At 38.9% G+C, this 25,165-nt stretch overlaps 1 protein-coding gene across 1 annotated transcript; it reads left to right on the top strand.

Annotated features, from left to right (window-relative positions):
* Nucleotides 1–987: 987 nt before the first annotated feature.
* Nucleotides 988–8,355, top strand: LOC131748187 (E3 ubiquitin-protein ligase RLIM-like). The gene is given in 3 exon segments (XM_059050225.2): nucleotides 988–1,125; nucleotides 5,114–5,351; nucleotides 6,704–8,355. Coding segments are annotated over 3 exon segments (2,028 nt in total).
* Nucleotides 8,356–25,165: the final 16,810 nt, after the last annotated feature.

Raw genomic sequence — 25,165 nt, 5'->3', positions numbered from 1 at the left:
GTGCCCCGGTCTGGGAAGATCCCACATGCTGCAGAGCGGCTAGGCCTGTGAGCCATGGCCGCTGAGCCTGCACGTCCGGAGCCTGTGCTCCACAATGGGAGAGGCCACAACAGTGAAAGGCCCGCATACCGAAAAAAAAAAAAAAAGGGACATTCTGAAAGGACCTCATGGTACAAAAGAAGTAGGAAATTTATTCACAATATTATCATTATATGTCATAACCACATTTCATTCATAATCAAATGAAATTGTTCATTTCCTTCAACTTTACAGAATTTCAAAGCCTAATAAATACTTATTAAACAAATAAATGACAGAAAAATTGTTTGCTTATTTTTTCATAAAAACTAAATCCAGGGCTTCCCTGGTGGCACAGTGGTTGAGAGTCTGCCTGCCATTGCAGGGGACATGGGTTCGTGCCCCGGTCCAGGAAGATCCCACATGCCGCGGAGCGGCTAAGCCCGTGAGCCATGGCCGCTGAGCCTGCGTGTCCAGAGCCTGTGCTCTGCAACAGGAGAGGCCACAACAGTGAGAGGCCCGCATACCGCAAAAAAAAAAAAAAAAAACTAAATCCAATAAAACTTAAATTGCATAAACATGTTAATAGAATGGACAAAAGCAAGTTTTACATGGCAATTTTATTATAAATTACTTGTTTTTTTCTTCCAGTTTTATGGAGATATACTTGACATTTAGCACTGTCTTAAGTCTAAGGCATACAGTAAGTCCCCTACACACGAACCTTCAAGTTGTGAAAGGTCAAATATGCGAACATGTGGTCACATGTCCAATCAAGTAAGTTAGTTCACGTGTCTGGCGTACACTGTCATGTGTGTGCATCCTCTACAAGTGGTTGTGCTTTTGTGTACTTTACAGTACTGTATAGAATACAGTAGTACAGTATCTTTATTTCAAGCCCAGGATGTCCGGAAGCAAGCATAAAAGCAGCGATGATGTAGCTGGTACTGCTAAGAAGCAGTGATAACGATGGAAACAAAACTGAAAATAATTGAGAGAGTGGAGCGAGGCGAAAAGATGGAATTGGCAGCCCAGAGAAAGGATGAAGAGAGACAAGAGGAAGAAGAAATAACTGAGGAACCGAAGAGATTCACCATGCGGGAAATGGCAAGGGGATTTTCTTTATTTGGGGAGGCACTGTTAGTTTTTGAGGCATAGGATCCAAACAAAAAACAGTACACAAAGGTTGCAGCAGCCATTCACAATGCAATCCAGTACTACCGTGTCATCACCTGTGGCAAGAAAAGAAGAGCTACTACGCAGACATCACTGGATTGTTTTTTCAAAAGGGGAGACAGAATTGAATCCAGCAAGGAACCACAACCTGTGCCAACAACGTCAGGCATGAGTGAAATTGCAGCTTGCCCTCCGTCTCCTGTTGCTGACGATCCCTCAGCTCTACCATCTCCCACCTTCTCCCCCTCCTCCAGTTAGTAACTCTTCTTGCCCGTTCACTCGATGCCAGCCCCTGTATGCCAGCTGTTGTACTGTACTACTGTACTTTTCAAGGTGCTGTACTGTAAGATTAAAAATGTTTTCTGTATATTTTTGTTTTTTATGTATTATTTGTGTGAAAAGTATTATAAACCTATTGCAGTACAGTACTATATAGACGATTGTGTTAACTGGGTACCTAGGCTAACTTTGTTGGACTCACGAACAAATTGGACTTATGAACGCACTCTCAGAGTGGAATTCGTTCCTTTGTAGGGAACTTACTGTACAGCATAATGATTTGACTTATGTTGGGCAATAAGAAATTTTCCTTTACCCTTCTAGATTTTTCTGACTGGTATAAGAATTAAATTAACATGAGACAGATTAACAGGAGAAAATCAAACAAAGTTTAATAACATGTACATATGGGAGAGACCCAGGAAAACTGAATGACCAATATGGCTGAAACCCTCACCTTAAATATCATCTTCAGCTAAAAACAAAAGAGGATGTTGTGGGTAGTGTTTGAGACTTCAAATGGCAGCAAGGTGATTTATATGAAGATGGAAAAGCAAATGTTTGCTAGATGAGCCGTGTAGAGAGACAATGGACACAGAGTGGAGTCTGATCTCTAGGCCCTGCTGAGTTTCTCCTACCACTACTAGCCCATATTCTTTGTAGATATTTCTGGTGATAGCTCTATTGGGGAATAATTGGCCCTCTATCTAAATTTTTTTAGGCGGTTAGGAGCAAGGTCAAAAGTTTCTTCCTGAGACTTCTGGGCCTAGATTTTTTTTCAGCTTGAAATCACCTGCATACCAAAGAAACATTTTGTGGTGGAAATTTTGGTTCCCCTACACTTACATACATCATGAAATGATTACCACAATAAGTTTAGCAAACATCCATGACCTCATATAGATACAAAATAAAAGAAAAAGAAAAAAAATATTTTTTCCTTGTAATGAGAAATCAGGATTTACTCTTAACAACTTTCATATGCAACATACAGCAGTCTAAATTATATTAATCATGTTATACATTACATCCCTATACTTATTTATCTTGTAACTAGAAGTTTGTACCTTTTGACCACCTTCATCCAACCTCCCCATCCACCTCTGGTACCCACAAATCTGATCTCTTTTTCTATTAGTTAGTTTGTTTGTCTTTTGAAGTATACTTGGCCTACAACACTACGTTAGTCACTGGTGCACAACACAGTGATTAGATATTTCTGTACATTATAAAATGATCACAAGTCTAGTTACCATCTGTCAGCATACAAAGATATTACATTACTATTGACTATATCCTCGACAGTGTACATCTCATTCCCTTGACTCCTTTATTTTGTAATTGGAGGTTTGTACCACTTAATCTCCCACACATATTTCACTCATTCTCTGACCCCCTCCCCTGTATCAAATTACTTTTTGACATCTGATTACACCACCAATCATATGGCTCTCCTGTTACAACTATTAGGAGCCTTCCAATGATAAGTGGCAGGAATCTTTCACAAGCTTACATTTTAAAAATGAAATACGTTGTTTTACAGATCTAAAAATCTTAAGGCACATCTAGCTTCAGGTATTTCTCAAATTTTTTCTCAGGTATCTTGCTCTTTCTCCATTATTGTTTTCCTCTGTCTCTTTATGTCAATGTTCCTCATTCTTGGGACATAACATAGCCACAAGCATCTTCAGGTTTATATCCTATCAGCTTAGCAACCACAGTGGAAAATGATTTCTCATTTTCAGTAGTTCTAGCTAACATCTCAGATTTAACGCTTAAATGTACTTTTGGTCACATGCCCATGCTTAAACCAATCACCATAACCAATTTGAGATATACTGATTGGACATGGCTGCATCATGTGTCCTTTCCTCTACCCATGGCAATGAATTCAGCTAAACCTAAACCAAGTGGACTAAGATTGTAGAATGGGTTCTTCCCCCATGAAAATCAGGATGCTATTAGCATAAGTATGTTAAGGGGGACACTAAGCAGACAAAAATAAAATCTACTGCTTGTTCTCAAAAAAATACCAAAACATCTTAATCAGTGTCCTATTTCTTACATGAAAAAAATCAAAACTCAACTTATAGTTTGTGTCAATTACTCTTTCTGAGATTAACTCCACATTTCCACCCAATCCCAAAATTGTGGCCACAGTTGCCCAAACAAGCCAAGGTCTTTCAAGTCTACTTCTTTCATCTGACATAGTCTTTCTCCAGCAAGACATAACTGCCACTTTCCATCTATAGAAAGTATAATTAAATTTAAAGATTCAGATTTAAATATAATACCTCTGTGAAACATTTCCCAACTCCCATTAAATAACTGCTACATAGTTCTCTGTACTTACACAATACTGCATATATAAATCTATTATAAAATATACTGTATTTTGATAGTTTCTATGTGGTGTTTCCCTCACTTGGTGTGTGAATTACTTCGGAGTACAAACTGCTTCAACAATTGACATATCTCTAGCCACTAAGGCAATAACTGACCCAGTTTAAGTTGGATGGATTAATTATTAAATAAGTCAAATTGAATAAAGTCTCAAATTCAGCAGCCAAATCTTGTCTTTACATGAATAAGTTGAACAAAGAGCTCCTAAACAAGTGTTAAGTGGGGCTGGTAATATTAATGAGTCCAGAAGCTCTTAGAGGTCTCCCTCAGATAGCATTGCAAATGAGCATTATTTTATTTTCACCAAGGCTTTCAGGTTATACATGCAACAAAATCAGCAAAGTCAGTACTCATTGTGGCAGACAAAGTAACTATTATGTATCTGTCTTAAAAGTTCCTGTGATGTTCTGGCTAGTTTTGTTTAAGTAATATTTATAATACTTATGAGAAAGGAGGACAAAAATGAACCTGATGCTTTTGTGGAGAAGGAATTCCCTGGCTGAGCAGAAAAGGCTGCCAAAGTTTTGGTGTTTCTTGTTTGTTTGAAACAAGATTGAAGGACCGTATAATGCAAGATGAAGCCATTAACAGTTAAAAGGGAGAGGGCACACGAAAGGGACTCAGCTAGGGCTCTGGTAAATTATCAAAAATTGTGGGCTTTCTTAGTGAGAGTCTATGATTTGAGAAATTCATGAGGAGAAAAGGCGGAGGTCCCTGGGCACCTGAAAATGAGAATTGCTGCATTTAACTAGGCTGACTTTGGCATGGCATTTTGAAGAAGGCAGGCATATGTAATGTAACGAATAAATACAGCATATCAGAGCCTGAAAACGCCTCCTGAAAACCTGAGAAAAGGCTCATGTGGGTGAAACGAGGTGAAAGACGGTGCTTGGTACACTATAAACCCTCAGTAATATTGGCTGGTTTTGAATGAAAGGAAACCTAACTTGAATCCAGTCCCTACTCGGTAACGGTGGGGAAGATAATAGATGCCTAGGCAACGTCTAGCACGTTCCGGGATAGACGGGGCTCCCGACCGTTATGTTACGTCACGTCACCAGGGGCAACAGAACTGAGTCGGGTACGGGAGAAGGGAGGAACGTATGCGGAGGGTTATCCGACTGAGTCAGAACCGGACACTCTGGCAGGAAGTAGAAAGCGAAGAAAACTAAACGACCATTGGTGAATTTCAACAGTGTGTCGTGCCTTTCAGATAATTTTCCAATTGTTTATTAAGACGGAAAACTCGGATTCCAACGATGAAGGAGTTGGAGTTTCGACCCAACGCCTAAGTCAAACGGACCGATTGGTTTGGGAAGATTTCTCCAGGTTCGTAAATAATCTGAGTGAAGAAAATTACAAGTTTATGAGAGGCAACAATCTTCTAGGCATTCCAGGTGAAAGTACAGAAGAGTTGCTGAGAAGACTTCAGCTAATTAAAGAAAACCCCCCACAAGACTCGGATGAAAATACAGGTATATTTTGCTTTTGGAGGGAACAGGATGGGATGAATAAGGAACTTCATAATAGGAAATAGTAACTTCATAATAGTAAACAGTAAATTATACAGAAGTGATGTAAATTAATTTGGTAAGTAACCTCATAAAAAGAACTGGCATTTACTTGATTTTTGGTGAGAATGTCAAGGTATGTTTGTTTGTTTTCCTGATTTACATTGGGGTTGTTTTAATTGGGAAACAGTGTGAAGTAGCCTATTTGTATTTTTCTTGGTTTTCTACCTCAATTGAAAGTCCCTCGTACTTCCTGAATTATTTTTTTCTACATAGACACGTAAAAAAAAGCAAACAGAAATATTTTATATTCTAATCAAGTGGTTCTCAACTGGGGACAATTTTGCTCTCTCCAACACCTGGGGACATTTGACAATGGCTAGAGATATTTTTGGTTGTCACAGGGGAGGCATGGGTATTACTAGCATCTAGTGGGCAGAGGCCAGGGATGCTGCCAAATATCCCACAATTCACAGGATGGCTCCCCAAAACAAAGGATTGTCCAGCACCAAAATGTCAATAGTGCTAAGGCTGAGAAACTCTGCTCGAACCTCAGGTCTGGTGCCTTCTCTCCCAGTGTGAAGTACAGAATTTTACTGTCTAATGAAGAGGATACTATAATACTCTGGTTCTTGAATATGGTCTTATATGTACCATGCTATGTTCAGTCTATTCATTTGATCTGACCTTCAATTTAATGTCAATTTAAAATCTTGGTAACATTAAGAAGTATTCAAAATTCAAACACTTTTAAACCTATAATACTTGTTTATGTTTGGGCAATAATCTTATATTTTAAAACAGCTTATATATTATCAAAAGCACATAAGTGAAGAGCCTAGAAATAGTAATGTTGGAGACTAATGAAAATTAGACAATAACGTAAATTGAACTAAAATACTAGCATTGTACCTTAACTGGTGTTTACCTTGTTTAATTGCATTAGTGTTTTGACAGTGGACTGAAAAAAAAGTCCCTTGACATTCCTCCTACAGTGGTATACAGGGCTGTGTATATGATGAAATACTGAAAAATAGACTTCCTCCAGATTCCCTTTTTAAAAAATTCTCTAAGTTTACCTAGGATTAGCTCACTCTTTTCAGATGGAATTGAAACTTTTCTACCTTTACTTATAAATCTAGACAGTGTAGTTTATAAAATATTAACCCTATAAACGTGAAATCAGCTTAAAACATCTGAGTATTTAAGTTCTCATTTTTTGTTTGTTTTTGAAACAAAGTTTCAGAGTGCTATTTTATGATGGTTCTAATTTTGGTAGTTCTTTTATGCCCCCTGCCCTTTTTTTTTGTTAACAGATAGAGGAGACTCTTCAGATGATGTGTCTAGTGGTGACTCTATAATAGACTGGCTTAACTGTTTTGGACAAACTGAAAATATCACCAGTGGACAAAGAGAAAACCAATCTTAGAGAGAAGAGAGCCAAATCAATCCTAAAAGTGGTATGTTCAGATTCAGTTTAGAAATACATTTTAACATTGATAATGGGAGTCCAAATCCAGAGAATGAATATGTAGCATCTGTGAGACTTCCCAGAAGAGAAAATATGGAAGACAGACAAAGGCAAGTGGAAAATCCACAATCTGAAGCAATATTTACAAGACCATCTATGTCTGAACAAGATACAACTGAAACATTAATGGAATTCCCACCTACCAGAAGTCAGAGAAGAGCAAGAAGTAGGAGCCCAGAGTGTCAGAGAACCAGAGCAAGAACTGAAAGTTGGTCGCCTCCATGTTCACTTAGGGAAATTGTACAAAGACTTAATCATAGTATACCATCTCAGACTTTTGAGCAGCTTCTGGTAAGTGAGAATGCGAGATTTTCTGGAACTGAGCACCAAGAAATATTGAGACAGCAAATGACTGGATTTGAGTTACAAGATAGTGGTCTTATTGAAACTTCTAGAACAAGGAATGCAGTTCATGGAGAAAATTCTCCAGATACAACCAGCAGTGGTGAATCTTGGGGAATGAGGGAAATATATCCAACCATAGCCTTCAATCTTGAAGTAGGACAAGTTCATTCTGGAGCATATTCTCAGAGAGACAGCATAGCTAGTAGAACTCAGTTAACATCTGAAACACCAAACAACACTGTCACTTCTGAAAGTGAACGAGGACTGAGGCATATGTATTCACATTCTGAGCAGGCAGATGTGAGAGCTTATGTCAATACCATCAGAAACCCCGTTTGTAGAATTTTAAATACTAGCTTAAATGATACAACATCTGTTCCAATTCAGAGTACATTAAGGCAGACAATGACAGAATTTAGTAACTCAAGTAACCTTATGGACAGTGACAATAATTTAGAGCATAGTGTCTCACCTCCAAGTCAAAACATGGAATGGCCAGAGTCACCAAATAGAAGTGATAGTCCTAATGGTAGTGGTAGTGATAGATTCGGTTCTTATTCAAATCCTAGCTATGATCCCCATTCAAGTTCCCCACTGATTTGTCATTCAAGCCCCAATTGTAGGTTTAATTCCCGTTTTAGTCCTATTTCCAGTTCCAGCCCAAGTGATGAAAATTCAGAAATTAGCTCACTGATGTTTCAAACCAGTGAAGAAAGAAACTTATCATCAGAGACCAGGCAAGAGGGTACACAAATGACCCCAGTACTATTTGATGACAGTGACTCTTGGTCCTCCCATGATCTGGATCAGTTTTTCCTCTTTAATGAAGATGATCTATACGAAACTACAGGACTCACCAAAGCACAGATTGACAACTTGGCTGTAAGATCTTTTGGTGAAAATGATGCGTTAAAAGCCTGTAGCATTTGCATTACAGAGTACACAGAAGACAGCATGCTTCGCATCCTACCTTGCTCCCATGAATATCACATTCACTGCATTGATCGCTGGCTGTCTGAGAACCCTACCTGTCCCATTTGTCGTGGGCAAGTAGTGGATTCCAATGAGAATGAAATCCTAATTGAGAACTGAATTCTCAGCTATATAAAGTGGTATAGTGATGGACAAACAACAGTCACCTGCCTCAATGTCCACTTTTATTTGTACTTAAATATAACAATCTGAACCTAATCTAAATCTGAATCTATATGTAACAATGTGAACTGAAACAGTAGTTCCTGAAGGAATTATTGGGCTTTCCCCAATTTCTGTTCCATAATAAAAGGAAATATTAAAAAGTCAAACAATATTGTTCAATTTGACAATAAAAATTAATTTCACACCATAGCAGTTCACTGAATTTCAATAAAAACTTAGCATGTGCACTGGGTTGGGTTGTTCCTGATTCCATGGGAGAAATGTCTTAATATGATATAATGAATCTAGATAGATCCTAGTAGTATTATCTACTCATGTAAATCCCAGACATCTCTTAGCCTTGTTCAGTCCTGGTTGTGCATGCAAAGAAACAGAAACCCAACCAAATATCAATAATTAAGAAGCAATTTAAGACTATATTAGAGCCATTCACATAAAGAAGTCATGTTACATTCATAGAATGCCATAAAAAGTTTTGAAACCCTTCTCTTCCTATCTCTCTCCACAGCAGTTTATCCCACCTCCCTAACACTACCTTAAAGTTTCTCCTATTCCCCACTACCAATGTATCAGTCAGCTCTAGCTAAAAACTGATGGTGCACTTTAAAAGAGTGATGAGATGCTTCCATGTCCTGGCTATCGTAAATAGAGCAGCAATAAACATTTTGGTACATGACTCTTTTTGAATTATGGTTTTCTCAGGGTATATGCCTAGTAGTGGGATTGCGGGGTCATATGGTAGTTCTATTTGTAGTTTTTTAAGGAACCTCCATACTGTTCTCCATAGTGGCTGTATCCATTTACATTCCCACCAGCAGTGCAAGAGTGTTCCCTTTTCTCCACACCCTCTCCAGCATTTATTGTTTCTAGAGTTTCTGATGAGATGTGGCACATATATACAATGGAATATTACTCAGCCATAAAAAGAAATGAAACTGAGTTATTTGTAATGAGGTGGATAGACCTGGAGTCTGTCATACAGAGTGAAGTAAGTCAGAAGGAGAAAAACAAATACCGTATGCTAACACATACATATGGAATCTAAGAAAAAAAATGTCATGAAGAGATTAGTGGTAGGACGGGAATAAAACATAGACCTACTAGAGCATGGACTTGAGGATATGGGGAGGGGGAAGGGTAAGCTGTGACGATGTGAGAGAGTGGCAGGGACATATACACACTACCAAATGTAAATTAGATAGCTAGTGGGAAGCTGCCACATAGCACAGGGAGTTCACCTCTGTGCTTTGTGACCACCTAGAGGGGTGGGATAGGGAGGGTGGGAGGGAGGGTGACACAAGAGGGAAGAGATATGGGAACATATGTATATGTATAACTGATTCACTTTGTTGTAAAGGAGAAACTAACACACTATTGTAAAACAGTTATACTCAAATAAAGATGTTAAAAAAAATAAAAAAATAAAAGAGTGATGGGATAGCATTTAATGAAGAGACTAAAGTGTGTAAAGAATGAAGGGAAACCAAGAGATGATGAAGTACCCTGAGGCTAGCAACTGTGAGAAGCCAGTATTATAACCACTAGGTTTGAAGGGGCATAGAGAGATAGTAGTTCCTGCAGCCCAGAATGTCTTAAGAGTTGTAGTAGAAGTCCACCCAACAAGAGATGTAAACTTAGAAAATGGCATCCACTGCCAACCTAAAGTATGGAAGGGGGCAGATCATGGAAATAAATACCCTTACCTTCTTTCCTCCTGACTTCTAATCTCTTGTCAGTAGTTCATATTAGCCAAACCCAACCTGAAGACACAGAGACTGGTCGATGAAGCTGATAAAGGTCAGCCTCCTGGAATCGCGGAGCAGGGTTAAGAAGGATGGCGCGTAGATCCGATAAGCAAATCAGAGACCATCTACCACAACCAGGATTCCCAACTCTCTTCAAACCCAGTCTATGTACTCTTTCTTGCCTCTTCCGCTTGTTCTCTATTGCACTCTATGACTCAGCTCTTTAACAACCCTCTCTATTTTCCTTTCATCTACTCAGATCTTGTATTTTTAAAAGTGACAAGACGACAAAGCCTTAGAACTTAATTACCTTTCTCTTAAACATGTCACACTTTGATTTGCTGTGATTGTAAACAGATAAGGAAAAAGGGCAGTTATAGGTATGTCTTTAATTTTTGCTTCTTAAATATATTCAAGCTTCAATTTCTTTCTATATATGTTTAGTTCATATAATTAATTTTTAAAACAGATTCTGATTTCTTATAAAGGGTTTTATGGTTTATATATGACTCTTAATCCTTGTGTGAATGACCCAAAGTACCCAATTGCTGCTTGGAGCCTCTCAAGCTGCAATATGAAAGCCTTAAAGCTAAAACTTGGCTTCAAAAAACATGTCTACATAGTTCAATTCTAATTGTCCCCAGTAAAACCATCACCCAAAACCGTGAGTATTTGAAATCAAAATTTAGGTCATGCTTCCTTCCAACCTAAATATAAGTGAAGGATTTTTCTCCTAATTCAGCCTGAAAACTATTTTTTGGGGGGGTTGTATTGGCAAGTCCAGAAAATTTTGCTTAAAATTTTCAATCCTGGTATAGGTGAGAGTACATTGTATTATAACCTAAAGCAATAATCAGAAATTTTGTGCAATGTACAACCTATACAAACGTAGGCAGTGTTAAGTATAAACCTTCTCTAAAAAGTTAAAGTCAGAAACGTCACTGACCTTTATTTTCTATGTGAATTGCTGGCAGCCACAGTATTTGCACGTAACTACAAAATATAAATGGGGAGTGGTGGTGAAGTTTTTTAAAACATCTTTGAGGTAGCATATTTTTCACACAGAAGATATCTGCATGGCCAGAAATGAAGGCTTGGATCAAACCTCTGAAATTTACATTAACTTCTGAAAGTTGTTTGAATATTCTGATTTTTATGAAGTATTTTTGATATCAGATATACTTCACTTAAAGTGAGTAGAATAATTATAACAGTACTTGGCTTTCATACTATCCTAACAGATTAAAACCTTCCAAAGGATGATAATTGCTTAATTAATGCTTCAGTACATTCACATGCACCTTCTGTGGTCGACAGAATTCTAAGATGATGCCCAATGATCCTTGTAGTAGCCCCTTCCCTTGAGTATGAGACTTGTGAATGTGATGGAATATCATTCCCATTATTAGATTATGATATATAGCACAGTTGATTGGGAGATTATCCAGAGTGAGCCCGACCTAATCAGGTGAGCACTTAAAAGGCACAGAGAGGACTTCTAATCCAGATAAGATGGTTTATACTTCTCTCTCCCTGCTCCCCCTTTATATGCACAACTATATATCCTGGAAATAATATGAGACAACCAAAGGAGAGCTCTGAAAGGTCTAAAGAAGGTGAATTGCCTAGAGACCCTCAGAATGGATGAACAACCTCATGGCAGGGCGCCTTATGACCCTCTACCAACAAAAAAATGCGATCCAGGCCCAGCATTTCCTAACTCCCAACTTAGTAACAGGAAGTGGCTCAAATAGGCTCTTCCTCCATCACATCAAATGGGAATCCCCCAAACACCAGGTGAGCCTTGCAGAACCTGCAAGGAGGAACAATTGGAAGCCCTGATCTGATGACAATAAATGACCATGGAAAGTGCTTTCCTTCCCCACTGGGCCTGAGATCCCCCTTCACCACCCAGACACATCAGTGGCTAAGGGTACCAGCAAAAGTGATCCTACCACAAAAAGCTCCCACCTGGAAAATGCTCTCCTCAGATGGGCCTGAGACTCCTCTCCCCTACCCAGAAACATCAGGCAACTTGCTGGTACCAGCAACGGAGATCCCTCCACTGAAAGCGCTCAACCTGGTAAGCACCCTCCATTCCTTACAGTCCAGGGAGACCCTGACAGGAAGGATTCTTCATCAAGTGTTCCAGAGATTCCCTTCCCTCACCAGAAGCACCAAGTGCCGTATCCTGGGGAAGCTACTTCAGACCCCATAAGCAGCATGAGAAGGGACCAGAGGTAACCCCACCTGTACAAGATAACCAGACCAAAAGAGTACCACAAAAGTTCTGAAAATTAGGTTATCATGGAACCACAGTCCATAAAAATACAGGAAATGTGTGCCAAACCTATAAAGGGTGAATGCCTGCTAAAAATTTAAAAGAAAAAAACACTTTAAATAGGGACCAAAGTATCCTAACATAATAGCCAAAATGTCCAAAAGACAATAAAATATCACTACTTACACCGAGAACCAGATACATGACAGCCTGAATAAGATGTGACAGACGATGCCAACCCAAGATGAATTAGATGTTAGAATTATCTGACAAGGGTTTAAAAATGCTGATTTCAGACCTTTAAGACCTTGAACACAGAACCTAGTCACTCCATGCCAGTATCCCTGGCATGGGATTTTTTTTTTTTAATAAATTTATTTATTTATTTGTTTATTTTTGGCTGTGTTGGGTCTTCATTGCTGCACGTGGGCTTTCTCTACTTGCGGTGAGCGGGGGCTACTCTTCGTTGCAGTGTGCAGGCTTCTCATTGTGGTGGCCTCTCTTGTTGTGGAGCAGGGGCTCTAGGCGCACGGGCTCAGTAGTTGTGGCACGTGGGCTCAGTAGTTGTGGCTCGCAGGCTCTAGAGCACAGGCTCAGTAGTTGTGGCACACAGGCTTAGTTGCTCCGCGGCAGGTGGGATCTTCCCGGACCAGGGCTCGAACCCGTGTCCCTTGCATTGGCAGGCAGATTCTTAACCACTGTGCCACCAGGGAAGTCTATAGAACTGTGAGCTAATAAAGGGATGCTGTTTTAAGCCATTACATTTGTACTAATTTCTTATGCAGCAACAGAAAACTAATACAACTTCTCATCCGGGATCCATCCTGTACCTAGAAAATGATTATAATGAGTCCTAGACAAGTAAATGGCTTAATGTCTTGGTTCTAGGCCCACTATGACATTATATTCTACCATTTTTCCCAAGAATGGAATCCCTAATTCCTGCTACTGAAGCTCCTAGAAGACAGTATCCTTCCTGTTTGAACAACCACCAATATCTTATCGCTCTAATTTTACTTCACATCACCCTATCTCATTCTACCAATGTATGCTGCTTATATCATAAACCCAATTTAACACTCTGACTTTGAAACTATATAGCCACTTATTTTTGTCTCAAAGCGATCGCTGAGTATTATATTGCTCTTCCAAATCATATTCCTCTCTATCTGCCCTGACAAATCAGAAATTGAGAAGATTTGTACCTGAATCTTCTGAGCTCAACCTGATACGTTTTTTACATTACAGTACATCAGTTTAAATACACAGCATCACTCACTGTGATTGTGAGCATAAATATTTCCATCTTAAGAATTTTCTCTGTATTCTTTGTAGTTGTTTTTTTTGTTTTGTTTTGTTTTTTTTTTGTGGTAAGCGGGCCTCTCACTGTTGTGGCCTCTCCCGTTGCGGAGCACAGGCTCCGGACGCGCAGGCTCAGCGGCCATGGCTCACGGGCCCAGCCACTCCGCAGCATGTGGGATCTTCCCAGACCGGGGCACGAACCCGTATCCCCTGCATTGGCAGGCGGATTCTCAACCACTGCGCCACCAGGGAAGCCTATTCTTTGTAGTTTTTTAAATATTTGTTTATTTTGGCCTAATTCCAAAAATAAACTTATCTGAATAACGAATTCTTTTTGAAAGTAGTTATAGCCTGTGGATAGGTTTTTGATAGCAATATAAAGTCTACCTTTTTTGGCTAACCATGAAAATAAGTTGTGCTCTCAATATTCCATGAAGAATTAAGTATAAAGATTCTTTTGGGGCTTCTCTGGTGGCGCAGTGGTTGAGGATCTGCCTGCCGATGCAGGGAACACGGGTTCGTGCCCCGGTCCGGGAGGATCCCGCGTGCCGCGGAGCGGCTAGGCCCGTGAGCCATGGCCGCTGGGCCTGCGCGTCCAGAGCCTGTGCTCCGCAACGGGAGACGCCACAACAGTGAGAGGCCCGCGTACCACTAAAAAAAAAAAAAAAAAAAAGATTCTTTTGTAAGTGCAAACAAGCTTGAGCATTAAACAACATGAACATCAAAACACTGCATGCACTGGAAAGTTCACAAAGAAATGTGACGTTTCTGTTAAGTAGTATTACTTGTTATCAATATACAATACTTTGAGATCTTCAGTATCTTCTTTACCACAATTAACCAAACATTTCATATCTTTTCATTATTTGAGAGGTGAATGTATACTCCCTTCAATGAGAAGTTTCCTGGTATGAGAATTTCGAATGGAAATCTGAACTGTATTTCTTTTCTGTGACTTCATTTAAGATTTGAAAATTCTTTACCATCTTAACTCAGGCTTTTTCACTATGAAATAAGAGGCTCTCCTTTGTGTGATTTTCAAAACTCTCCATTTTTAATCATCAAGCCAGCATCTTTAACATCACTGCAAAAATGTGGGGATTTGGAAAAGCATTTTGGGGAAATTCCTTTTTCTCTCATCCACCATTCGTACAGGACAGACACTAATTATGAGCCAACTCAGTTCTGGGTTATCCATTCTGACATCACTAGTCACAACACAGTTATCTACCACCCCTGGCCTTGTCATCTTCTATTCTGGCAGTGTATTTTTTTTTCTTTAGTAGCACTTGTGACTATCTAAAAAAAATTTTATTTATCTTGTGCTTGTTTTCTTCCCCATTCCCATCCCAAAATAGAAGCTCCAAAAGATCTTTCTTTTTTTAAAAATTACTACTACATTTCTAAGAACTAGAACAGTTACTAGCATACACACACACACACACACACACACACACACACACACACACACACACACAGCTTCAGAATTTTGGGCCACTGTGAGCATCCCAGACTTATTTTTCACCCTTTATTCTCCAAAGAAAACCTATTTTAATAGTGTTAGCTACCATCCTGGATTTGATCTATTTCAACCTAGACCTCTCTCACTTACTTAACATATTTGTATAGGGTTTCTTGCCTATTAAGTTATAATATCTGCCAACCCTTTTTTAAATCACTATTTCAGGCATTCAACACTGACCAAGAATGTGCCATGCCCAATGCTGGGTGCTAGGGTTATAGTTAAGAAGTACAGCACTTATCATTAAGAAATATATTAAATTTTAAAGAAGGCAGATGAATAAACATACAGTAACACTCTATGTGAGGGATGCCCTGACACAGATTCAGATACAGGATATAATGGAATGATCTAGGAGGAGAAATCTACACTAATAATTCAAAACTCCTTAAAGTTGGGTTATATCTGAGTTGTATCTTACAGGACTAGTAGCAATTAGCAAATGAAATGAAGTCATTAATTTTATTCTAAGCAAAATAAACACTGCATGCAACAGTAAAGATGCATTGAAAATTTAGGGCTCAGTAAACAGTAAGTATGAATCATCATACTCTGGGGTAGAAGAGGAAGAGATGTAAGTACATTAGCAAAAAATGAAGAGATGAGGCCAAAGAGGTAACAAGTGGTATTGTGTATCAGGCTGAAGAGTTGAACTAGATCTTCTAAGCAATGCACAGACAACATGATTTTTCTAATAGGAATAAAATTTTTCAATTTTTAGAATGGTCATACTAGCAGGGGTATGAACAGATTGTCAAAATTTAGATTGTCCCACTTACGGAGTTATGGCATTAACTGGAAGAAAACAGTATAAAGTCCTGAAATAATGGTGAGACAGTTGAGATATGGATGCATATAGATTCAAGTAGTATTAAAGAAGCACAATAAAATTTGGTGGCTGCTTGGATAATTTAAAGATGACCTTAAGTTTCTGGTTCAGGTGACTGAGTAGATGGTGAGAAGTTCCACTGATATAAGAAAGGCAATATAACTTGTTTGTCATAGTAGAGGAATAGATGACAATTCAGCTGGAATCTCTGAGATTTGAGATGTCAGAGTGATATTTTAGTGGCAATGTTCATCTAGCTATCACAAATATCAAGTATGCTTCTAAAATTAGGGTAAAGATGCCAGATTGAAGTCAAAGAAGTACAGGGTATTGCCTGTGAAAGTATGTTTCATGGTAGTAGTGGAGGGAGATGGATGGAATCCTTTGGAACAGGAGCCAATTATAAAGTAGACAGACATAAAGAAGATAGCAAAGATAATCAAGACAGAAAAATGAGAGGTATAAAGATAATCATAAACACGGAGCTCACGGTCTTCATTCGTAAATATGAAGAGAAAACAAAATATCTCTAGATGTTAAGAATGTAAACTCCTAGGAAAGCAAGGGTTTTGTAATTTTCACTACAATAGTCATAGCACCCAAAATACTGCCTTGCCCAAAGTAGATGTTCCATAAGTATTTGTTGAGATATTTGAGATAGGCATGACATGAGAGAATAAGATAAATATTAAAAATAGAAAAATAAATCCTGGGAGAAATAGGAATAATTCATGGACTAGGAAAGAACCTGAAAGGCTTAGTTTTACCATGAACAGATGGAGACCTGCCACTATTCTAAAAACCTACAAATGTTGAAAGAATAAGTCTTTGGCAGGAACTGTAACAAACATACTGGCCATTATAGATCACCTGGAAACAGTCTTTACATATCTTTTTTTAAAGGCTCCTTTTTTTTTTTTTTTTTTTTTCCGGTACTCGGGCCTCTCACTGTTGCGGCCTCTCCCGTTGCGGAGCACAGGCTCCGGACGCGCAGGCTCAGCGGCCATGGCTCACGGGCTCACGGGCTCACGGGCTCAGCCGCTCTGCGGTATGCGGGATCCTCCCGGACCGGGGCACGAACCCGCGTCCCCTGCATCGGCAGGCGGACTCTCAACCACTGCGCCACCAGGGAAGCCCTAAAAGGTTCCTTTTTAAAAGAAAGAATTGGTAAGAGGGTGGTTAAATGCCTTTCTGTCAGGCTTTTTGCTTGGGAGAAAAAGGTGTAGGTGAAGTAACTCAGCCCCTCATAGACTTGCAGTCTACTTCTCCCTCTTGCCATCCTGAGTTACTCAGGAGTTCTGCTGGGCACATATATACCTCAGAAGCTGAGGCCCCCTCCTTGCATATTATAGTAGTGGGCTTCCCTTTCTTTCAGATTTCACCATTATTATGATAGGTTCTTGAGAGGCAAAGGTAATGGCTACGTATGCTTACATTCACAAACATCTTGAACCAGAGCCTATTTTCTTTTGTATTTTGAAATCCAATATAAAGGAATTTTAAAATTCAGCAACGGGGAAAGAGTTTCAGAGTATTTGAACTTGAAACAGTATATACCCAAACTTCATTTCTGCAAGCAAATTAGCTTCTTGAAATCTTATGCAATTGCTGCCACGGTCACTGTATTAATCATAAGTTGTAATTTTAGAGAACCCTTACAAATTAGTTTAAAGGCTAAAAAGTAATTTATTGACTCACAATACACCAAAGTTTGAAAGTGCTGATACTTTCAGACACAGGTAAGTGTGGGGGTCCAAAGGATATAAATAGAAAATGTTTCTCTGACTTGGATATGCCTCCCTCTGCAGTTTGTTTTGTTTTGTTTTGTATTATTTTGGGGAAAGCTTTCTCCAAGGGGTGGCAAGAAAAATGACCAAAAGCAACTCTATTTTTATATATTACGAATTTACTGAACCCAGGCAAAGAGAAAGCCTTTATATAAAAGACTGACTCAGCTTGGGATTTCTGTTAATACCTCAAGTTCAGGGGATTCTAACTGGCCAGGTCTTGGTCACATGCCCAGCACTAGAACACGGAGGTGGGATCTCCAAGCCAAACCAGATGGAAATGTGGACAAATTCACCAAAAGTAGCAATGAAAGTCTTCTAAGGGTTCTTTTTTTTTTTTTTTTTTTTTGGGGGGGGGGGTACGCGGGCCTCTCACTGTTGTGGCCTCTCCCTTTGCGGAGCACAGGCTCAGCGGCCATGGCTCACGGGCCCAGCCGCTCCGCGGCATGTGGGATCTTCCCGGACCGGGGCACGAACCCGCATCCCCTGCATCGGCAGGCGGGCTCCCAACCACTGCGCCACTAGGGAAGCCCTCTCTTTTGTTTTTCACACTCTTCTTCAATCAATTCTGGTGATATATATTTTACTAGGAAATAATCAATTTCATCCAGTTTTTAGATTTTTACAGCATATTTATGTTCAGTGCATCATCCTAAATTTAATATATTTCCCTTTGTATTTTTTTTCTTTCTGTTCCTATACTTTATACCTTGGCTTTCTCCCTTTTTCCTTGATCAGAATATCAAATGACACTAGATAAACTCTATATTAAGGTTTGATTGGAGAAGTAGAACCACTAGAAGGACTTTATTATAGGGATTAAACCTTACATGATAGTGGGACTTGGTTAAGCAGTCTATGTAAATCCACTGCCCCTGCCTCTTGGTACCGGTCCTGAAGTCAGTAGGGCTGGCAGTGAGGAATGAGAGATGATTTGAAGTTAGGAGATCAAGGATAAGCTGGAACCTTCAAAGATAAGCTATAATCCAACTAGAAAAATGAACTGAACACCATATTAAAAGGATTATACACCATGGCCAAGTGGGATTTATTTGTAAAAAGCAAGGATGGTTCAACATATGAAAATCAATCAATGTGAAACACCACATTAACAGAATGAAGGACAGAAAAACCACATGATCATCTCAATTGACGCAGAAAAAGGCATAAAAAGTAAGTTCACTGGAGTTCAAAACTCCATAGAAAGTTTAAATAACATATTTGATAAAACTGAATTTGAATTTTATAAGTTGAAAATAAGCCAGAAAAAATTATGAGATTAAATGAAAATGTGAATGATAAAGGAATACGGGATAAAACGGAAGACCCACATTCATCTAATAATATTGTTAGAAGGTGAGATTAGAGTGAATTTAACAAGTATTTGAAGAAATAGTACTTCTCAGAGATTAAGTTAGAAATAAATCCTCAGATAAAAGAAGTGCATGGAGTCATCAGTAAAAGAAATGAAAACAGGGCTTCCCTGGTGGCGCAGTGGTTGGGAGCCCGCCTGCCGGTGCAGGGGATGCGGGTTCGTGCCCCGGTCCGGGAAGATCCCACATGCCGCGGAGCGGCTGGGCCCGTGAGCCATGGCCGCTGAGCCTGCGCGTCCGGAGCCTGTGCTCCGCAATGGGAGAGGCCACAACAGTGAGAGGCCCGCGTACCGCGAAAAAAAAAAAAAAAAAGAGAGATGACATTTTCAGACAAAGACAGAAATTTCTACCTATAGACCCTCAATAGTAAAACTTCCAAGGAATAGGTTTCTTACTGAAGGGAATTAAACTCACCATGAAGAAGTGGGATTAAAGAACAATACTGAGCAAAGGAAGTGATATACATGTAGATAAATCCAAGAAGGAGTAACTGTTAAACATTGTGTAATTGTGTGACTAATTTGGGGGCCAAGTCAAAAATAAAGTGCAATTCAATGGAATATTCCTCAGCCATAAAAAGAAATGAAATTGAGTTATTTGTGGTGAGGTGGATGGACCTAGAGTCTGTCATACAGAGTGAAGTAAGTCAGAAAGAGAAAAACAAATACTATATGCTAACACATATATATGGAATCTAACAAAAAAAAAAGGTCATGAAGAACCTAGGGGTAAGATGGGAATAAAGACACAGACCTACTAGAGCATGGACTTGAGGATATGGGGAGGGGGAAGGGTAAGTTGTGACAAAGTGAGAGAGTGGCACGGACATATATATACACTACCAAACGTAAAATAGCTAGCTAGTGGGAAGTAGCCACATAGCACAGGGAGATCAGCTAGGTGGCTTGTGACCACCTAGAGGGGTGGGATAGGGAGGGTAGGAGGGAGGGAGATGCAAGAGGGAAGAGATATGGGAACATATGTATATGTATAACTGATTCACTTTGTTATAAAGCAGAAACTAACACACCATTGTAAAACAGTTATACTCAAATAAAGATGTTAAAAAAAAAAACTTTTTCTCTTAAGCTAGCAGCAATTGGGTAAGATACACCTTTGTAAACAAAGATGAAACATTTACTTTTTCTCCCTACCTGACCCTCCAGATTTTGGAAACTCTTGTTCATCTCACAGCAATACAGTTAGTTATCTGCATAAGTGCAATAGATATCTGCTTTCCTTGTAACAGGACACAATTGGAAACTGATTATATTAATCAAGGCTTTGACTGGAATGTCATATTTGAGAATAATGTACATAGAATCAAATATGACCAGACAACTTTAAGAAATTAAGGGTGACTTTATGGAGCTAATAAAAACCCTTGAAAAGACAGCCTGGAACCTTGCTTACAGGGTTCCCAACAGCCTAATCAGGTGAGTAATGAACTTCTTGACAGGTGCAGTAATCTCAGGATAATTGGGGAACCTCGAGAAGAGAAGAATTCACCTATAACTATAGGTATTGCAAGTGAAGTCAGATGGCAAGTCTTTGGTTTGGCTTCCTACCCTCAAGAGGCTTTTACAAGTTCAATCTGGGGAATTCCCTGGTGGTCCAGTGGTTAAGACTCCATGCTTTCACTGCTGAGGGTGCAGGTTCGACCGCCAGTTGGGGTACTAAGATCCCACAAGCTGCAGGGCACAGCCAAAAAAAAAAGTTCAGAAGTTCAATCTGAGATTCCTTTTGAAAAATTCCGGCAAAGCATGTTTAAAAGAGCTTATGTGGTCAATCACTATTCTTGCTGCACTTCTGTACAAAATCAGGACAAATTTTATTGAAATTAGACTTACTTTGCAAACAAATTAGTCTTATTTTGGCTTCTTTGTAAAAATGAGGGTGTCGAAATTTTTTAGAGATAAAAAGTATGTTTCAGCAACACACCTTCGTGGATATTAGATTCTAGGGCTGTTTCTTGTCCTTGAGGTTTTATTATTTGCCTGTAAAGTGGACTGGATCTTTAATTCCTTCAGTTCCCTCAAATACCTGGCTACAACTCTCCAAACTAATATTTCTGATTTTCTCCCATCCTTACATGGGAGAACAAAAGCTTTTTCCTACACCCCTGCAAACAGAACGTGAATGACTCGATATAAACTTCAGAGAAATCACCACAATAGCTTGTTTAGACAATCTCCTTTGTGCCTTTTACTGCATGGGCCACTCAGACTGGTACACCCAGTGCCCTCATCAGAGACATTCAAACTGCAAACCAGGAAAATCCATCAGATTCCCACTGTCTGTCTGCCCTCTCTCCATCTGAAGATGTTTCAAGCCTGATATCTAGAGGTCTTCTTGACTGGCAGCTCTCAGGACTCAGACACTGGGTTCATAATTTGCTCCAACCATTAACCTTCATTTTTCTTTTTCTTCCATAGAAACTCTCTATTCCATGGAAATTCTCTTATTAAATATCTATTTGCTTGTTTATGCAATACAAGCCTAACTTAGGGAGCCCACCTGCATCATCCACCTCCTGAAATGAAACACAACTGTTAACTCAACTGACCTATTCTCAAGACTGAGACTGGGTCAACGAGATAGGCAGCAATCCAACAATTTAGCAACTGGGTCGTGAAAATTTGAAGTTTCAAAGGTGGAACTTAAGGGGAGCAGCATTTGCCACCCCAGAATATGCTACTCTTGCAAGAGGATTATTTTGAGCTATAAACAATCAAAACCCAACAGATTCAGGAAAAGCTCTTTACCTCTATCTCAAGTTCCTAAATTTACATTGGAAAGGGAGCCTATACAGGAAGAGAGCTATTAACAGAGATAACTTTTTACCTAAGAAACTTACCTGCATAATAGGATAACCATTGTTTTCTAAACATCTCCTCTGCATTCCTGTGAATGCCTTCCTTCCTTTTGTATCCCCAGACCCCTATCCCTTTCCTTAGCTCAGGATGTTATATAAGCTTCAATTACCTGGCTGCTTTTTGGGTCTCATATTTTATGGGACTCTCTTACATACGAAATTATGTCTTTCTCCTGTTAATCTGTTTTATGTCTATTTGATTATTAGACCAGCCAAAGAACTTAGAAGGATAGAAGGAAAGTTTTTCTACCCTTATAGCATCTTAGCCAAGAATCTAGAAGGGTAAAGGGAAAATTATTTTTCCTTCCATACAATCTAAAACTTTTATTTTCCCCAAAATGTATTTTACTGCTGGTTTTCCCCATGATTCAATCTAATTCAACCATCAACCATCGTATTTTGCTATGATGGCTCTTTAAGTCTTCCATGATCTGGAAGAGTTGATCTACTGTCCTGTACTTCTAATTACATTGAATCCTTTGCAGGGTCAAGGCCAGTTGTTCTTCAGTATGTTACACTTTCAGGATTAATCAGACTGTGTTCCCATGTTTAAATTCAGATAAAATATTTCTGGCAAGGACACCACGTAGGTAATATTGTGTAACTTTCTCTGCATTTCATTAATGCCAGGTCATAATATTAGTGATTTATGAGAGGGCCACTGATTTCTCTGTTGCAAAGACATATTTTCCATTTGTAATTAATACGTAATTTAAGGGATTGTAAAGATCCTGTTTTCCACATTTCTTTACCATATGGTTTCAGCCATTGACCCTTAACTGAAAATATTATGACATCAGGAGTTACAAAATAGTGAGTTTCTAATTCTGAAATTCTTTTTACATTTACTTGCTGAGATCATTTGGTATGATCTTAAATCCTATATTTAAGAGATCATTTCCTATCTTTTCTATCCCTCTCCTCTCTTTCCAAAATAATTATGAAATTTTCTTTACTCTTACTCATAGATATTTATTTTTGTTTAATGTATTACCATCATTATTAAATGCTCACACTGTACCAAATGTATCCATTGGGCCCAACTTGAAGTCAAGTACTGAATTCTTTTGATATGGTCTCATCTGTGTTTGAGCACTTCCTTGCTTTCTGATTTACCTTGTACTTTCTCTGACCTTTCCTACAATAGGCCGTATCTCCAAGGAATCCTGGTTGCTTTCAGAAAGGAATTATTTTTAGAAACCAAGATCTCAGTATTATTTATGCTCTTTGCTATTGGCAGATCAAAATGTCAAAACCCTATAATCATGTATAACTCTCTTTTTCTTCCTAATTATTTTCTAGAGTTAGAATATAATTGCTATAGTGAAGTGCAATTTCTTTAATGAATGACACAATTAAAAGAGGATTATATATTCTGATTATGCATTATTTTGTTTCTGTAGGACCTCTAATCTCCTCCATATACTTTTTTCTTTCTCTTCATTTTCAAAAGTCCAGGGGATGCTCATCCCTTCCAAGTTGCTCCCTTTCTCCCAGAAGCCGTGCCTTTCTATGACTGTTACCTCTGGTCCCACACTTTTAGGTCCCTTCCTTTGGATTCTTAGTACCCAGTGTTTTCTGATTCTTCTCGTCTCTTACTTGTTTTTGGTATTTTTCCACTCAGGGTAAGACCTCATTTTTCTAGGAGAAATTTATCTGCGTTCTGGCACCAGCTTTATCCTGCTGCATGCTCGTGATTTTCAGCAGTCTCATCTGAATCTCCCCTTCAGCCTGGGCTGCAAAACGAGTTTGTTGGTTTCAGATGTCTTCCTAGTAGACATAAACCCAAGTTGTAGTATTCTCTGACTTCTATGCTTTTGGCATAAGTTTTTCATGGTTTTATTTTCTTTCCTTGTTGATCTCTATGGGTTCTAGAGCATGTGTGGAAAGATTAGGATTTAAGAAGCTGCTATCATCCTATAGAAACTCAGAGGTCAGAAACAATCATTGTATGCTTGGAATTATTTTTATGCTTTATTTTAAATAAGCCTTGCCATGCCTTCTGAGTTATTCCGTATTCATACAGGGGAAGCACTTTAAACACACATATAATACAATTTTATTATAAGATTAACAGTAACTTTAGGCTTAATTCCAGCAGGGCTTATGCCTCTGAACCAAGTTACGTGTCACTTTTGAGGTTTACCTGCACTGCTCTGAAAGTTTTAAAAACAGAAACAAACAAAAAGTTAAAAAGCTTTTTCTTAACTTCTTTGGTCTAGCACTCCTGAATTAACTAAGAAAATAATCACTTGCTTATGTGCCTACTAACTAATGATGTGTTGGACATCAAAAATTAATTTTAATCTGTTTCTCATTTCTTTTCCTGTTTGGTCTGGTGTTTAGCTGGTTAGGTGATCTGTAATCAGGTGTTTGCATTGTTTTTAACTAAGAAACAGTAAATCAAGTGAGAATACAAAAAGGAAACAAATGACACTGGACCATTTAAAATTCCCAATAATACATTGCCAGTGTCCTCTTAAAGTTTAATGAGTATGTTTTCCATTAGGTCAGCCAGATCATTAATAATCAATTGCCTTTACCTCCAACTAGTATACAAGCTATAGTGACACTGCAGCGCTTGTTCATAGAATCAAGATTACCTTAACCCTGCTGTGGACCACAGACATATGGTTCCTTAGCCGGGAGGTGCTCTAAACAGATCATTGTAAAAGGAACAATGGGAACTTAAAGTTATAAAATACTTTGTACCTACCTTTCCAAAACTTACAGTCTTATGGGAAAGCAACATTGAAACAACAATACCAAAAACATGCAATTATAAATATCAACAGTTGTTTGACATAAAAAATGGGCTATTATGAGACACACAAATATAACACTGGTCACGATTCAGATGTGGGGTTAGCAATCTCTTTGAAGAAGGGACAATTTCACCAGGTCCTACCAACAGGAATTAGGCAGAGGAAGGCACCAGGGGAAAATAGGTAAGCAGGAATGTAGATGACATGGCATGCATCCAAACTCAATCCTCCTTACTTTCTATCTCCTATTTGAGGGGCAAGAGGC

Source organism: Kogia breviceps, chromosome X (assembly GCF_026419965.1).
Source record: "Kogia breviceps isolate mKogBre1 chromosome X, mKogBre1 haplotype 1, whole genome shotgun sequence".
Lineage (NCBI taxonomy): Eukaryota > Metazoa > Chordata > Mammalia > Artiodactyla > Physeteridae > Kogia > Kogia breviceps.
Note: the sequence above shows the minus strand (reverse complement) of the source record. Positions and strands in the feature narration are given on the sequence as shown.